Here is a 17,309-nt window from a genome sequence, read left to right as displayed (position 1 = left end):
TCAGTAAAAATACAGGGATAATGTTAATTTGGGGGTTTTTAAGTTATTCAACCTGCAGGGATCTATTTCTATTTGAGTATGGCACCATTGTTCTAGTGTACTAAATGACCTGTAAGTTTAGGGATATCTGGAACCGTGGATTAGGAGAGATGTCTCTAACCATTCCTCCCCAACCACTGTTTACTTATTCTTTTGCACATTATAGACCTTTTACTGTCTTGATGGAAAATTGTTTCCCTACAGTTTTGGAGAACTGTTATACCATGAAGGGAAGCAGCCATGTGGCATAGTAGACTGAGTGCTGGACTTGGAGTCAGGAAGATTTGAGTTCAAATCCTACCTCAGATGTACACTAGTTGTGTGACCCTGGTCAAGTCATTTAACCTCTAAGGTTTTCTCACCTACAAAATGGGAATAACAATAGTCCTGGAGTCGTTCTGATGATCAAATGAAGATAATGATATAAGTAATGTGCTTTGCAAACCTTAAAATTTCTTACACATATTAACTGTTATTTATTATTAATCTCAGCAGAAAATGACCTTAGAGATCACAATATCATAGACTGTTAAAGCTAGAAGGGACCTTTCAGATCATATAGTCCCCCTCTTTAATTTAACAAAAGAAGAAATTGAAACTCAAAGAAATTAGATGTTTAGCTCAAGGTCACCCAGCTGGATTACTGATGAGCTGGTTCTTAGAGTCAAATCGGCTGACTGCCTTCCAGTCCTGTGATCTTTTCTCCCCACCACACAATGTTTAAGGAAGAGGGAACTTGCTCTGAATGTCTTCTCTCCAGGAAGCTAACTTGGGGCCAAACATTTTTCATCCCAACCAACTCTACTGCCTGAGGAGATATTCTAATTTTGGAAAACTTCTCATTGGATCTGAGAAGTTGTGCTTCAAGGCAAAAGCATACCACAGCACTAGAATCAGAATTATCAGTCCAGAAGATAAAACTGTTGACTTTTCCCCTCTAGTTTTAATACATCAATTAACCTTTTTTCCCCATCAATTTCCTTTTGCATTGACTGGCTAGAAGTAATTAGCCCTTGCCTTCTTGCCCTCTGAGCCCCCAGTGTCCTGCTAACCTCATTAGAATGGAATTCCTGCCTTTCCATCTCCAACTAAAAACCACCTCCACAGAAACTTTAATTAGCAGAGGAAGCAATTGATACTTCCACTTAAGATTAGAACTGAGTCTTTCTAGTTTTAGGGTCAGACCCAATCTTCCCTCTTGATATTCAACCCTTGCTAAACCTACCCCTCCCCAGAGCTACACCTCTCCCATACCTCCCCCCTGCCCCCACCTACACACTGTTGTTTATCCTTTATTCTGAAAGAGGGCCTTGACTTCAGGATGGTGATGCCATGACATGCAAGAGAATTGAATTTGAGTGAGGGGGAGGCTGTGCAAAGTCACTAGCCTCACTTTCTCCTTGGAACCATCTGAATCCAGTGACCAGGTTTAATGGGGACATCTGGATATGGCTCAAGATGCACAAACATACACACACACACACACACACACACACACACACACACACACAAATACACACCTTTTCCCTCCCTATAATTAGCTAAACATGAAAGTCCAAACCTTACCAATGCTGACTGCTGAGTCATGGTTTGAAAGCCCTGCAGTGATGACTATTGGTTTTTAAGTGGTTGGTGAAGTCTTTAGTTAGCATTCAGCCAATAGTGAAATACTTTGGTAAAAGAAATGTGGCAGATTTTTTTTTTACAGAAAATGTAATAGACTTAGTAGGATGGTATGTTATGGAGTGATAGAGTCACAATTTCCTTTCTTTCCCCATTCACCCTGCTTTCCCCCATGATCTCTCTTTTGTATTTCCCACATTGTTTTTATTTTCCAAACCTGTTTCCCCCATATCCTATCTGTTGCTTTTCCCTCTCTACCTTTTTAATATCTCCCTTTCTCATTCACTGCTTTTTTTTGTTCCTAATCCTTCTACACCCCATTTCTTCTCCATCTATCCTTAACACTTCATGCCTTTCTTTTCTAGGTTGAACACAACTGTGGCCCCATTAATCTTTGCTGACCAATTCCTCCAAATTTCTACTCTTCTTTCATCTGAGTTCCTCTATGGGCTGGGGGAGCATCGCTATGGCTTTCTTCACCACTTCAACTGGACCACCCTGAGTTTTTGGGCTCGGGATGTCCCGCCCACGGTAGTCATTTTTCATTGTCCATTTTCTATTCTCACTCCTGTTCCATCCTCCCTAACCTCCTACCTGTACCTCCCTTAGGTTATACTTTCATTCTGTGAGGCTTTTCCCCACATCTTCCTGGAGGGCCATCATGGCTAAACCTCTTGGTGGATGGGGTTATTTTCAATGAATATTTTGGACATGCTCAGCATCTGAACTAAAATAAGGGTCCCTTTTTCCAATGACCTAAAATTGTTGAGGGGTGCCTCTGGTAAGTAGTTTTTTAGTTTCCCCAATAAAGTTTCTTAAGTCTTTCAAAGTCAGGGTCATCTGGTATTAGAGTTAGAAGTATACTAGAGTGTTCCTCAGTTTTAGAGATTTCCAGTCTGGCTACTTTGCTAATGTCCCCATCCCTTCAAGCCTGTATCCTATTCCTTAGAGTTATATAGCTCCATTATTAGTATTATAGTAAAGTTCATAAGAATATTTCTGCATATATGATCTCCTCTGACATTCCCCTTTGAGATAGACACAGAATTTTGAAGTCAGAAGAGATCTTAGTGATCATTTAGTATACCCTAGGGGCAGCTAGGTGATGCAGTGAAGTACCAGGCCTGGAGTCAGGAAGACTCCTCTTCCTGAGTTCAAATTTGTCCTTGAATCCAGACTCTTACTACCTATGTGACCTTGGGCGAGTCACTTAACCTTCTTTGCCTTAACTTCCTTTTCTGTAAAGTGAACTGGAAAAGAAAATAGCAAACCATTCCAGTGTCTGCCAAGAAAATCATAAATGGAGTCATCAAGAGTTAAATATAGGGGTGGCTAGGTGACGTAGTGGATAAAGCACCGGCCTTGGAGTCAGGAGTACCTGGGTTCAAATCCAGTCTTAGGCACTTAATAATTACCTAGCTGTGTGGCCTTGGGCAAGCCACTTAACCCCATTTGCCTTGCAAAAACCTAAAAAAAAAAAAAAAGAGTTAAATATGATTGAAAAATGATTGAATAGCAAATTTCATTTTTTAGATGAGAAAACCAAGGCCCAGATAAAGGAACATTCCATAGGTAATTAGGATGTGTTGTGGAAGACACAGTCCTTCTTGAGTTCCAGTATATCTCCTTTCCTCCAGTGCTTTTCTTTTTCTCCCTCCTCCCTCCCTTTCCTTCCTTGTACTCTTTTCTTTCCATTGCCTTGCTACCCTTTAAACTTATTCCTCCTTCTTTTGCAATCTAAGTCCTGGAAACAATTCTACACCCATATCTTCTCCCTGTAGGAGAAATTATTCACATTTCATTGAGTCCAGGCTTCAAATCATTTGCCCCAGGATTGAACTGTCCAGTCGTAGAATCATAGATCTTAAATGGGGTCTCTTTCCTTGGGTTAACTGGGTCTACAGTAAGCTTTGAAAGGCATGCTGATGACTGTTCTTGATCTAATACTTTCCTATACCCTTAAATCACTTAAGGAAAAGCAATTAGATGTTCTAAACAAATTTATTTCATTCACAGGAGTCATACAATCTTTATGGGGTGCACCCCTTCTACCTGAGCATGGAAGAGGCAGGATCTGCTCATGGCGTTTTCCTCTTGAATAGCAATGCCATGGGTAAGTGGGGACTTCTGTTGCTCTGGAGCATCTTCTTGAGTGAAGTTCTTGGGACATAAAAGCTCCTTTGCCATTAGAATGATCAGCAAGTATCTGCTATATGCTTGTTGTGGACAATGCCTTTTGCTGGGTTCCATGGGTGGTACAAAAAAGACTAAGACAAATTTCTCTCTTTAAGAAGCCTACAGCTTGGGCAACGGTACTAAAATATACATGAATTAAAAGCTAAATAATAGTAAAAGATGACAAATGTAGAAGAGAGATTAAATTAAATGAAAGAGAAATTAAATCATCCAAAAAAGGATTAGATTTGTTGACTTGGCTTAAGAAGGTAGAATTGGAAGCAACAGTTGGAGGGCCCAAGTAGTACCAGAGGGGAAGATTTCTCAGCAAAGTGTTCCTAACTGAGGTTCCAAAGTCTTCATCAATGGAGTCTTCAAGAAGAAGCTAATTGGTTACTTGTTGGAGTTGTGGTCAAGGGGATTTCCAATTTGGTAGGAACTGGACCAAATAGCCTCAGAATGTGATTCTATTCTTTACATATATGAGTAGTTGCCAGATGATGGGTTTCAGTGATAAGTACTCTTGTTTTCAGAGAAATAAAGGTTCTCAAGGGGGGGGGGGCTAAAGTGAGCAAGGAAGGCTTCACAGAGGAGGCAGGCCTTGTGCTGACTCTAGCTACACAATGTAAAGACTATCAGACTGCCTTCTATGGGGGGTGGGGGAGGGAAGTGAGACTAGAGGGAAAAATGCAAAATTCAAAAAGCAATTAAAAAAAAGAAAGGTACAATTTTAATCAATAGAATATAAGCCTCTTGGGGGCAGGGATGGTTTCATTTTTGTGGTTGTATTTCTAACTCAATATCTGGGACATAGCAGACATTATGGCAATTAGGACCTTGAGGTCTGCAGGACTCTGGTCAGTTAATCAGTCAATAAACATCATTTATTAAATATTTATTAGGTACCAGGTACCTTCTTAAACAATAGATATACAGAGGTAAAAAGTAATCTCTGCTCTCAAGGAATTTATAATCAAATGGGGGGAGACATGCAAACAACTATGTACAAATAAGTATGTACAAATAAAAAACTCATGATTTTGTTGTTGTTATCAGTCATGCCCAACTCTTGGTGACCCCATTTGAGGTTTCCTCCACAAATACTGGAGTGGTTTACTGTTTTCTTCTCTAGTTCATTTTACAGGTGAGGAAACTGAGGCAAACAGGGTGAAGTGACTTGCCCAGAGTCACATAGTATGTGTCTGAGGTTGGATTTGAACTCAGGTCCTTCTGACTCCAGGGCCAGTGCTCTATTCACTGTGTCACCTAGCTGGCTCTTCAATACAGGACAAATTGAAGTTACTATCAGAGGAAAGGCCATAGAATTAAGGAATAATTCTCAGAGGAGGTGTGTTTTTAGCTGGGGTTTGAGAAAAACCAGGAGGGAGAGATGGGACAGAGACTTTGTGTACTGAGCACAGCCAGTAAAAATGCCTGGCCTATGCAGCTGGAATGTCTTATCTGAGGAGCAGCAGGGAGGCTGGTGTCTCTGATTTGGAGAGTACAGTGTGAGAAGCCAGGAGGGGCCAGTTGGTGAAGGGCTTTGAACCCCAAACAGAGGCATTTATTGTGGTTCTTTAAGGCAATAGGAAGGCACTGGAGGAGTGACATGGTCAGATGAGTCCTTGAGGAAGATTAATTTAAACTGAGGAAAGGTGGGCTGGAGGGGGAGAGCCCCGAGGCATGGACGTCAACCGGCAGGCTATTGCAGTGGTCCAAACTTGAGGCAGTCAGGGTTTGTGCCAGGTTGGTGATACTTCTCTCCTAGGAGAGAAGGGGGGGTGTATATGAGTGATGTTACAAGGCAAAATCAATTAGAATGCTTTTCGAATGAATGAATCCATGAAAGAAAGGAGGGAGAACAGTTTTTGGGGTGGGGGTTGGGGATGCCAAAGAAAGGTTGGTAAGTTGTTTGAGCTGAAGCTTTCTTTTTGATTTGCTTAGAGGAATGTAGATCTGGGATCTTTACTACAGAGACCTTCTGACTTGGATATGACCAGAGAAGGGGGCCACTTTTTCAAGGCAAAATAGCCCATGACCAGGAGGTGGCTGCCTGACTGCCTCGGAGACCTGAGACATCTGTTTCCTGGCTTGGGTCCGGTTGTTTAGCAATTTTTGAACAGTTTAACCACACACACACTCATAGAGTTGCTGAATCATTTGCTTAAAATTCCATTTTCCCTTGTGCCCTTCCTCTGGCTCCCTGAACCTCTCTGACCCCTTCCCCCACTGCCTCAGTATCCTTGGAGAAGGCTTTGGGGAAAGAGCAGCTTCTGATTTGGAGATAGAAAACCATCACATGCTCTACGCACAGTTGGGCCCTCCTGAGGATGAGCTGTGGCCTTTGTAGGTCTTCTCATGAGCCAACAGCCCAACTGCTGGTCAATGGTATGAGTTTCCTCATGCCCCTCCCCCCTTGAACTGGGGGGAATATAGCCCCCTGCCCACCCCAGAGCAGGAGCTATGTTGTTCTGACCTAAGACTTGACCAGTGGATGGGAGCTATCTAGCAATAAACATGAATCCTGTTGTAAAAAAACTAGCTTATTATTATCCAAGTTTAGACATCCAGACAGAAGGTCCAGATTCTAGACCTGCCTTTTCTATTAATTAACTATGTAATTTTAGGCAAATGTTTTTACCTTCCTGGATTCTAGCCTCTTCATCTATAAAATGTCTTATCCCTCAATTAATTCCTTGAGGGGAAGGATTCTTATTTTTGGTCCTTGTTTCTCCATGGTATCTTTCATTTTTAAGTCTGAATAAATACTTATTGAATGAATGAATACATTTCGGCAACTGGGTAGGGCAATGGACACAGGGCTAGAGTTGGAATCAGGAAGACCTGAATTCAGATTCTGTCTTGGACACTTTCTAGCTGTGTGTTCTTGGACAAGTCAGTTAACCTCACTCAGCCTCAGTTTCCTTATCTGTAAAATGAGTATATAAAATAGCACTCACCTTCCAAGAATGTGGGAATCAAATGAAATAATATTTGTAAAGCACTTTGCAAACTTCAAAGTGTAATATAAATGTTAGCTATCACCATCATTATTATTACGATTGAAAAGATTGCCTCATCTCTTGTTCTCTGACTCCCAGTAAAAAAGTTTGTTCAATAAATACTCAGTGTGTTAACTAACAGCTGACATTCATTTAAGATGTACAAAGTGCTTTGTATATATTGGCTCATTTGATCCTCATAATATCCCTGTGAGATAAGAAGTACAAATGTTAATATATCCATTTTACAAATGAGGAAACAGGTTTATTGGGATGAAAGTAACTTGCCTAGAACATAGGGTTCTGGCTTGGCAGCTGGGCCAGAATTTGAGCCTAGGTCTCCTGGTTCCTAATCCATTACACTTTGAAATCCTAAATATTCTCGGAACTGGCCTCTTGAGTGAGCAGTCAAAACTTATGATTCCTGTTTCACAGATAGAGAAAACTGAGGGTCAGAGAGACCAAGTAACTTCTGAATGACATATAAAGAAGTATGGCAAAGTTCACTCCAGGACCCAGGACTACCAGCTGAGAGACCCAACTTTTGCCCTTGAAGCCATTTCTATTTCACTAGTTTTCTCTCTCTCTCTCTCTCTCTCTCTCTCTCTCTCTCTCATTGTGTTGTATAACCATGGATAGATAAGGCAGAGACTAGTCCTATTCCTTGACAGGATATTCCATTATCAAACCTAAGCTTCCTTTTTTTTAAAATTTTTTTTTTATTTTTAAAGATTTTATTTATTTTAAGTTTTACAATTTTTCCCCCTAATCTTACTTCCCTCCCCCCCACCCCCCACAGAAGGAAATTTTCCAGTCTTTGCATTGTTTCCATGGTATGCATTGATCTAAAATGAATGTGATGAGAGAGAAATCATATCCTTAAGGAATAAACATAAAGTATAAGAGATAGCAAGATCAGGCAATAAGATAACAGGTTTTTTTTTCTAAATTAAAGATAATAGTCCTTGGTCTTTGTTCTAACTCCATAGTTCTTTCTCTGGATACAGATGGTGTTCTCCATCACAGACAGTCTCAAAATTGTCCCTGATTGTTGTACTGATGGAATGAGCAAGTCCTTCAAGGTTGAACATCACCCCCATGTTGCTGTTAGAGTGTACAATGTTTTTCTGGTTCTGCTCATCTCACTCAGCATCAGTTCATGCAAATCCCTCCAGGCTTCCCTGAATTCCCTCCTAGTTTCTTTCTTTCTTTTTTTTTTTAAAGGTTTTTTTGCAAGGCAAATAGGGTTAAGTGGCTTGGCCAAGGCCACACATCTAGGTAATTATTAAGTGTCTGAGTCCAGATTTGAACTCAGGTACTCCTGACTATAGGGCCGTGTTTTATCCACTGCACCACCTAGCCACCCCGTCCTGGTTTCTAAGAACAATAGTGTTCTGTGACATACATATACCACAGTTTGTTAAGCCATTCCCCAGTTGAAGGACTTGATTTCCAATTCTTTGCCACCACAAACAGGGCTGCTATGAATATTTTTGTACAAGTGATGTTTTTACCCTTTTTTTTTATCATCTCTTCAGGATATAGACCCAGTAGTGGTATTACTGGATCAAAGGGTATGCACATTTTTGTTGCCCTTTGTGCATAGTTCCAGACTGCTCTCCAGAAAGGTTGGATGAGTTCACAGCTCCACAATGTATTAGTGTCCCAGATTTCCCACAACCCTTCCAACAATGATCATTGTCCTTTCTGGTCATATTGGCCAGTCTGAGAGGTATGAGGTGGTACCTCAGAGAAGTAAGCTTCCTTTCTTGAAACTTCCATATAAATTCCTGGTCTGTCTTCTGGGACCAAACCAAACAAGTTCTATCTCTCTTCCATGTGACAACCCTTCAAATACTTGAAGATTGCTCCCCTGAAACAAAACATCCCCTTCACAAGGACTCAAGGCTGTTCACCACTTGCCCTCTTCCCCTATCCCCATGACTGCAGTTACTGGGGATGATTCTATGACCTTGCTTCTACCTGCAGCAGGCATCTGAACCCCAGTGTTGTTATTCAGTCATGACCAATTCTCCATGATCACATTTGAGATATTTTTGATAAAGATACTGTATTGGTTTATTATTTCCTTCTCTAGCTCTTTTTCAGATGAGGAAACTGAGGCAAAAAGTTAAATAACTTGTCTGAGTCACCTCTCTAGTAAGGGTCTGAGCCTAGATTTGGATTTAGGATTATCCTAACTCAAGGCCCAGAACTCTATCTGCTGTGTCACCCAGCTGAACCATAGTAGGATGGTTTTACCTTCTGTTCTCTATTTTTTCTATAAGAGGTGGTTCTGCAGCCCGCTCCAGCCCTGACATGGAGGACTGTGGGGGGGATTCTGGATTTTTACATCTTCTTGGGGCCAGATCCCAGCTCTGTTGTCCAACAGTACCAGCAGGTCATAGGTGAGTATTCCTACTCATAGGTGAGTATTCCTACCTGTTTCTCCTCTATTTCCTCCCTTTTGTTCTGGTTTTCAGTGTCACTTTTTCATTAAATCCTGCCTGGACTGACCTTGGTGTCTGTCCTCAGTCTCATCCATCATGACGTAGTCACCTCCTAAGATTCTCTCCGAGTCATCACTGCTGCCTCGTCTTTCTCCATCACCAAGACAGTTTTTATTACTTGCTCTCTTCCCTGTCTCTGTCAAGGTGGCTGTAGCTGTAGCAGTGCCAAGCTGGCTAGAATCCATGGTGAAGACAAGAGGAATGAGAAGGGAGGGCAGTCAATTCTGTTATCTTTCAGTAAATAAGTGAATTACAGATGAGTTTACAAATTGTGCATGAAAAGAAGCTAGCAGGGATCCCTGATGAGTCCTTAAGGACAGAGGTCTGTTCCATGGATTTGGGCTTATAAGATACCCAGGAGCACCTTGTAAACCTTTGTGTACAGTTGAGGTTAGAGCATCTTTAAAAGAAAATATGGCATTTGCTCAGTGGTCTAAATATTTTTTGAACTTTTCCAATGTGAGAGCAGCAATGACCTTGGAGATTCTCCCTAGTGGCCTGGTCTCTTGATACTTATCCATTTCTCTCTGTCTACCACCCTCTTGTCCAAGGACTAGTCACACTTAGTATGAACTCTTTGAAGGTCAATATGGGAAAAAAAGAAGAAATAGGAGACATTCAGGTAAATAATAACTCTCTTTTCCAACATGATTGACCTTCAATGAGTCTGATTTTTTCTCCCTTCTCTTTTTTTTCTTTAAATATGGAACACTTTAAATTTGCATGTCATCCTTGTGCAAGGGCCATGGTAATTGGTCCAATTTTAGAACATATGCTGGCAAAGAGAGTAGCACCTCCCTCCCCATTTCTTGAGGGTAGCTAGAGGATGAGCTGGCTATGCTTTCAAGTAGTGCCTCAGCAGGCATGGCAGCTGGCAGATTGGCATCTTTGGCTTATATTTTCCATGTGGAAGACAAACCCCAAGTATGGGCATAGGGAGTCTGGAAAGCATGTCCTTGGACAATTCTAGGTGAAAATGTTCTCCCAACCTCCCTCTGACCAATATGGGCTTTTATTCTGTTATAGAGGGATACAAGAACCTGAGGAACCATTCATTCATCCACTCAGCAAATATTTATTAGTACATTATACCTGATATTTAAGGGAAATGCAAATTTTAGATAACAAAAATCTATTTTTTTTCTCTCTCCTATCTCTCTTCCCTTCAGGAAAAGAATAATTCTTACAAATATGCATACTCAAGTAAAACACACATATATATATACACATATACACATATATGTGCATACATTCACACATACATACCCATATCTTTTTGAGCAACTATAGAGAAGAGGGCTTGAAATTAAGAAGATTTATCTTTCTGAATTCAAATGTGTTCTCACTCATTAGCTGTGTGACCCTGGGCAAGTCATTTAACCCTTTTTGCCTCATTTTCCTCATCTGTAAATTGAGATGGAGAAGGAAATGGCAAGCCACTCTAGAATCTCTGCCAAGAAAACCCCAAATGAGGTCATGAAGAGCTGGACATGACTAAACAACAAATTGTTGAGATTAGAACAGTAATTCCAGGGGTTATTTAGTAATTATCTAAGGAATAAATAAACTGAATAGAAGTGGACCTAGAAAGGATTAGGATAGTGGTGATTAGAAGAGGAAGGAGGGTTGAGAAGGAGATAGAATGGGCATTCTGTCTAGAGGTGGTGAGACTAAATGCTGAGAGTCAAAAAGCCAATAATAGTATGAGTCAATTTAGTGTTGTATCATAGATTTAAAGTTTGAAACTTATCTAGCTCAACTCTCTAATTTTCTAATTGAGATTTTGAGACCCAGAGAAATTAAAATTATTTGATCAAGGTCATCATAGCCAGGATTTGAACCTAGACCCTATGATTCCCAATCTAGCCATTTTTGTATGTACCATGTTGTCTCCCTTTACAAGTTCTATAGGTAGAATTTAACCAATAGGACATTTGAATAATTAATGTGTTCAAGGATTTAAAAAAGAATCTAGAACACTAGTATTTTGGGGTATTCCTCTGAGAAGTCTTGTTCTCAAATACATTCACTACTTTTCTCTTATTATGGAAGAGTATCCTACATTGTCTAGAAGGAAAGATAGGAACACTGGAACAGGTGGTTTATTGGATTCATTTGAAGGCTTAACCCTAGTCTTGTGACTGCTGCTGTTTCCCAAAGCCATTTTCCTCCCTTCCAATTTTCAGTAAAAAATATTCCATTTTCTGTTTAATTTCCAAAGAGAAGAAAGTTTTGATCTTTTTGGATCACTTTGACTTCTCCCCCTTGCCCCCAGGAACCTTATCCTTGGTAAATCTCATCATCCTTACAGATCCAGTCAGCCTTGGTCCTCACATCTCTTTGCTACCCTCTGCCTCTCTGGTCGAAGGGCAGAGCCATGAACTCCTAAACCTCCATTTAAAGAGGAAACCAAAACAACCAACTCCTCATTTCCCCTGGGGGCTTCACTCCTTTAGGTTTTCTTTGACTTCTTCATCATTCTCCTCCCTCTTCCTTTCAACATTCTTTTGTAGGATTTCTTCCTTCATTATATTGTAAGCTATTTCAGGGCAAGGATTCTCTTTTTTGTGCATTTGTGTCTCCAATGCGTATTATAGTTCCTCATACATAGTAGTTGTTTAATCAATGTCTATTGGTTGACTAAGGTTTTTTAAAATAAAATTTTACTGGCCTTTTGTTTGTACCTTTCTCATGTGTCCTTCTTCCCTGTGAACAATACTTTATATTAAATGATAAAAAGGGGAAAAACAGTTTGTAAAACAAAAAATATATAGAAAGAATTTGACATATTTTGTGTTTTCCTGACCCATAGTTTCCCCCTCTGCAAGGAAACTGACGAGTGTGGGAAGTGTAGAGAGGATATTCCTTTTTAGATCTCTTTTTGGGACACAAGTCTGGTCAAAATCTTCTGAGAATATTCCATTATTGTTGCATTGTCATTGTTCTTTCCATTTAGATCTTTGTAGTTGTATATAATGTTTTCCTGGTGTTGTTTACTTTATTTTATATCAGCTCATAGAAGTCTTTGTATACTCCCATATCACCATCATAGTCATTTCTTAAAAGGCAAGTTTTCAAGACCTTCCTGTACCATAATTTGTTTAGCCAGTCCCCAACTGATGGTTTCTAATTTGCCTCTGATTCTTTGTGACCACAAAAAAAAGGCTGATATAATTATATTGGTGCTTGTAAGGAAGATGACCTATGCATTTTACTCAGGAAAGATTTGAACATTTGAGTCACATTTTTATTCCCTTTCTATCAGAAGCCCCCTTATTTGCCATACTCACCAAACTGACAAAGTACTATCCTTTCAGGCTTCCCTTCTATGCCACCTTTGTGGGGACTTGGTTTCCATCTTTGCCGTTGGGGTTATGGTAGCAGTAACCAGACATGGCAGACAGTGAAAAACATGAGAAACTATCTCATCCCACAGGTAAGTGATTCTGCTTCATGGGCCTCACCAGTCTTGGCTCCCTTGGTTTATCTCCTTGTGTCTCAGAGCCAGGAGGAGCAGAAATGTGGTAGACTGCAGGATAGGAAAGTAGGAAACAGAAAGAACAAACTAGATGATCTCGTAAAATAATATAGTTTAACTTGGGAAGCAAGTGAGAGTAAAGAGACCTTGGGTCTCTCAGTTTCCTTATCTTGAAGATGAAACTGTCCTAGTTGAACTCAATGGTTCCTTTCAGTTCTTTGTTGTTGTTGTTGAGTTGTTTAAGTTGAATCTGACACTTTGTGGGGTTTTCTTGGCAGAGATACTGAAGGGGGGTGTCATTATCTTCTCTAGTTTATTTTAGAGATGAGGAAGCTGAGGTAAACAGAGTGGAGTTGAAGTCAACCCATCCAAGGTGTGACTTGCCCAGGTACTACACAGCTAGTAAGTGTCTGAAGTCAGATTTGAACTTAGGAAGATGAGTCTTCCTGACTCTAGGTCTAGCATTCTTGGCACTGTGGCACTACTTAGATGCCCTCCTTTTAGTTCTAGCATACCATAAATGTTCTCTAACTTCTGATCTCCAACCTGGATTTGGAATCTGAAGATCTGGGCTTGTATTTTAGTCCTGCTATCTATATGACCTTGGGTGAATCATTTATCCTTTGTAGTCCTCAGTTTTCTCATCTGTAAGATGACAGGGATCATCTAGTTGGCTTCTAAGATCCCTGTCAGCTCTAAATCTTTGATTCCCAATTACTTCAAAAAGATTTCCAGTATCCTAGGCAATTCCCCTACTCTCTTTCTGGAGAGTCTGTCTCACTTTTCTGCAGTATATTTTCCATGTAGAGAACCTACCTTAGTAATGATGATTTCTTCCTTGACCTGAATGAAGACAAAGTTATTTGCTTACTCAGGAGATCAATCAGCAGTCTCTACCAAGAAAGCCAGATACCTTATGAGGATACACTGCCAGAGTGCAATCCAAGGAAAGAGATGGGAAGTAGAGTTATAGATAGAGAAATAAGTTATACAGACACTTAATAATTACCTAGCTGTGTGGCCTTGGGCAAGCCCTTAACCCCATTTGCCTTGCAAAAACCTAAAAAAAATAAAAAGAGAAATAAGTTATAGACAAGAAATAAGAGATGAAATGAGTAGCAAATGCAAGTTCACAACACAGCCAGAACAGAACAAATAGGCATCCAAACTAGAATCAGGAAAGTTTTTGTGCATCATTCTTCTGTGGGCAAGAACAGGGAGGAGAAAAATCAAGAAACCATAATCTTAAAATGAACAGTAATAATAATTCAATTTGACAACTGACTGAGAATTAAATGGATGCTCTCCCAGGTTTGTCATCCTAGTCAAGTCTAGTAGCATCTCTGGTTCTCATTTCTCTATCCGCTAAAATGGAGAAAGATAGAAATTTTCTTCAAAGAATATTTGTCTTGGGAACTTGCTGGGTTTAAGTCACTGGAATGGTGTTAAGCAAGATGCAAAGATAAAGAAAAATAGTTTGTAACTTCAAGGAACTTACCCTCTTTAGTAATAAGTCAGACAAAATATGTATTCTGATAAGTAGAAAACAAGGCAGAATGTGATCAGTGTTTGGGAGAGGTACAAACAAAATGCTGTACTAGTACAAAAGAGTGAGGAACCATTCTCAGGCAGGAGAATTAGGGGAGGCTTCAGTGAAGAGATGATAAATTTAATTTCGATTCTTAAAGGATGGATGGTATTTCTTTTTTGTTTAATTTTATTTATTTTGAGTTTTAACCCCCCCCCCCCCTCCTTGCTTCCCTCCCCCTACCCTACACAGAAGGATGGATGGTATTTCAGTGGACAGAGTTAGTGGTAAGATTCATTTCAGATGTAGGGATCAGTGTGAACAAAATTATGGAGACATGAAAGTATAGAGTATGTTTTGGGGATTAGTTCAATTTGGGTAACATAGTATTGGGGACTAGGAGTGTGTGGGCATGCATTGGAATAGGTGCTATGGGCAGGGAACATGCTAGGAAAGTCAACAAAAGATGAAGGAAAGGATATCAGAGCAAAGTGAGAGCTGAAAGAAAGAATGAGGCTATAGCAGGCCAATCAACACAGTTTTGTACCTTTCTCTAGGAATAATAAAAAGCTGGGAGGAGCAGAATGTTGATCATGAGGGTGATCCAGGGACCAGGATTGGCCAGATTTCCAGGGTGTGGTGAGGAATCATTAAAATAATTAATCATGAGCTATAGGCTAGGGAAGAAATAAAAAATGGGGGGGGGATAGTAATAGGGAGGACAGGAAGATGGCAGAATGAGAGAACAGGGAAGAAGTAAAAGGATCAGTGGTAATGGTGAGATTGAAGAACAAATCCAGTAGGTAAGATCCTTGAAGATAGGATCTCTATTTTTTGTTCTTGTAGCTGAAAGACCTCACAAACATTATAAACACAATAAATAAATGCCTTTTGATTAATTGAGTGATTAATATATTGAGGGAGTGGAAAGTCTGAAATTGGAATCAGGGAAATTGGAATCAAAGGGGGGAAAACTCAGAACTGAAGATCTTGGAGGTGAAGAAATTCCCAGTAACTGAAGTTTTATGTGTGACTTGTTAAAAGGAGACCAAAGAGGAGTGGAAATTGAGATCATGAAATATAAAGCAGCTGAGAACCTGGGGCCATGGTGTCAGAGGTGGTGCCAATCTTTTATTGACAAACTTGGCATATGAACAAGAGATATATGGTGGTAGGAAGGAGATATGAGTTCAAATCTAACTGTACATATTTACTAGCTGTGTGACCCTGAGCAAATCACTTTACCTCTGTTTGCCTCCATTTCTCCATCTGTAAAATAGCAACTCCCTCCCAAAACTGCTATGGGTATGTAATGCCATAATATCTGTAAAACCTTTTGCAAACCTTAATACACTATATAAATGTTAACTGGTCTATATCTTCTCATTGACCCTATACTCACTTATAGAGCATTTGATAACCCAGACTCACCTTTATATGATGATGAAGATTTCATGACTGAAAGGGACATTAGTAGAGGAAGAGGCATAAACATGAAAAGTATATACAATCAATTTATGGTAATTGCCAAAGATACAAAAGGTAAAAGCTCTAGGTTCAGGGGAGGGCTGAGAGTCAGAGGAGGGTTGGTTGGCTCAATGTCTTACCACACTTCCACATTTTATTCTTTTTTTCTAGTTTGATATTGGCTTTGTTTCATGTTCAGACATATCAGTGGTCTGACTGTATACAGATAACTGATTTGAAAATGACTACCATCACATTTCTGGTCTGTTAAAATATAATGAAGCTCTATTTTTTGTGATGTTCTTTGATGTTCACAATGTTCAAATTGTGAATGTCTGCTTGAAGAAGTTATTATTGATAGATAAGTGTGAGACTTATGTATTTCTCAGAAGCCTTTAGCCCTTCTTGTTTCTTATTCCTGAAATATATTTTCCATCATATTCTTTACTATCATCTTTGCACTGAAATTTCTATTAAAATATTTATTTAATTTTGTTTTTATTTTTTTAATTTTTATTTTTAATTCTTAATTCTCTCCCCATTCTTCTTTACCACCAAGAAGCAAAAAAATCTTAAGCTCCTTACTCACACACAACAAATTTCCACATAAAGCAAAAAAAGAAACAAACAAAGGGGAAAAGAAAGGGAAGAAAATATACTTCAATTTGCAATTTAAGTTAATCATCTCTTTATCTGGAGGGGAATGAATGCTTCATCATGAATCCTTTGGAATTGTGGTTGGTCATTGTGTTAGAGTTACTAATTCTTTCAAGGTTGATTGTTTTACAATATTATTGTTATTATATAAATTTTTCTTCTGGTTCTGTTTACTTTAAACAAGTATTTCCAGCTTTTTCTAAAATGACCTTTAAAAAAATCATTTCTTATAGCATTAAAATTCTATCACATTTAGCCATTTCCAGTTGACAGAAATACCCTCAGTTTCCAATTCTTTGTAACCATGCACAAAAAAAGCTGCTATAACTAATTTTCTATTTATGGGTTCTTTTCTTCTCTCTTTCATGTCTTTGAGGGTACAGATCTATTACTAGTACTTCTGAGTCAAAGGGTATGCACAATTTAATAGCATTTGGGGCACAGTTCCAAATTGCTTTCCAGAATTGTTGGGCTGGTGCATAGCTCCACCAACACTAAATTAAAGTACTTCTTTTCCCATGGTCCCCCCAGAGTTTGTCTTTTCTGTCATTTCTGTCATTTTAGCTAGTATGATGAGTGAAAGATGGTACCCTAGAATTGCTTAAACTTAGATTTCTATAATTATTAATGATTTAGGATTTATCTTAAAATATGGATATAACCTGCATTTCTTCCCTTGAAAACTGACCACTGATTTTGATTTAGTTTTAAGGACCTTATTGCACTCTTTGTAGAATTCCTCAACAACAGATTATGACCTCAAGCAAATGCTTCCTGGGTCTCAGTTTCCTGAACTATAAAATGAAGAGACTGGATTAAATGACTGGTGA

The 17,309-nt window shown here is 39.4% G+C and overlaps 1 protein-coding gene across 2 annotated transcripts in view; it reads left to right on the top strand.

The window, feature by feature from the left end:
* The window catches only part of LOC141498647 (lysosomal alpha-glucosidase-like), a 68,416-nt gene that overhangs the window by 18,077 nt on the left and 33,030 nt on the right, over positions 1-17,309 (top strand). Inside the window, exons 5-8 of one of the 2 annotated variants that reach the window (XM_074201822.1) lie at positions 2,028-2,193; positions 3,679-3,775; positions 9,128-9,247; positions 12,667-12,785. In XM_074201822.1, the coding sequence (XP_074057923.1) occupies positions 2,028-2,193; positions 3,679-3,775; positions 9,128-9,247; positions 12,667-12,785 (502 nt within the window). The remainder of the gene's footprint in view (positions 1-2,027; positions 2,194-3,678; positions 3,776-9,127; positions 9,248-12,666; positions 12,786-17,309) is intronic. The other variant, XM_074201823.1, reaches the window with a different exon arrangement.

This window comes from Macrotis lagotis, chromosome X (genome assembly GCF_037893015.1).
Source record: "Macrotis lagotis isolate mMagLag1 chromosome X, bilby.v1.9.chrom.fasta, whole genome shotgun sequence".
NCBI classification, from domain to species: domain Eukaryota; kingdom Metazoa; phylum Chordata; class Mammalia; order Peramelemorphia; family Peramelidae; genus Macrotis; species Macrotis lagotis.
Note: the sequence above shows the minus strand (reverse complement) of the source record. Positions and strands in the feature narration are given on the sequence as shown.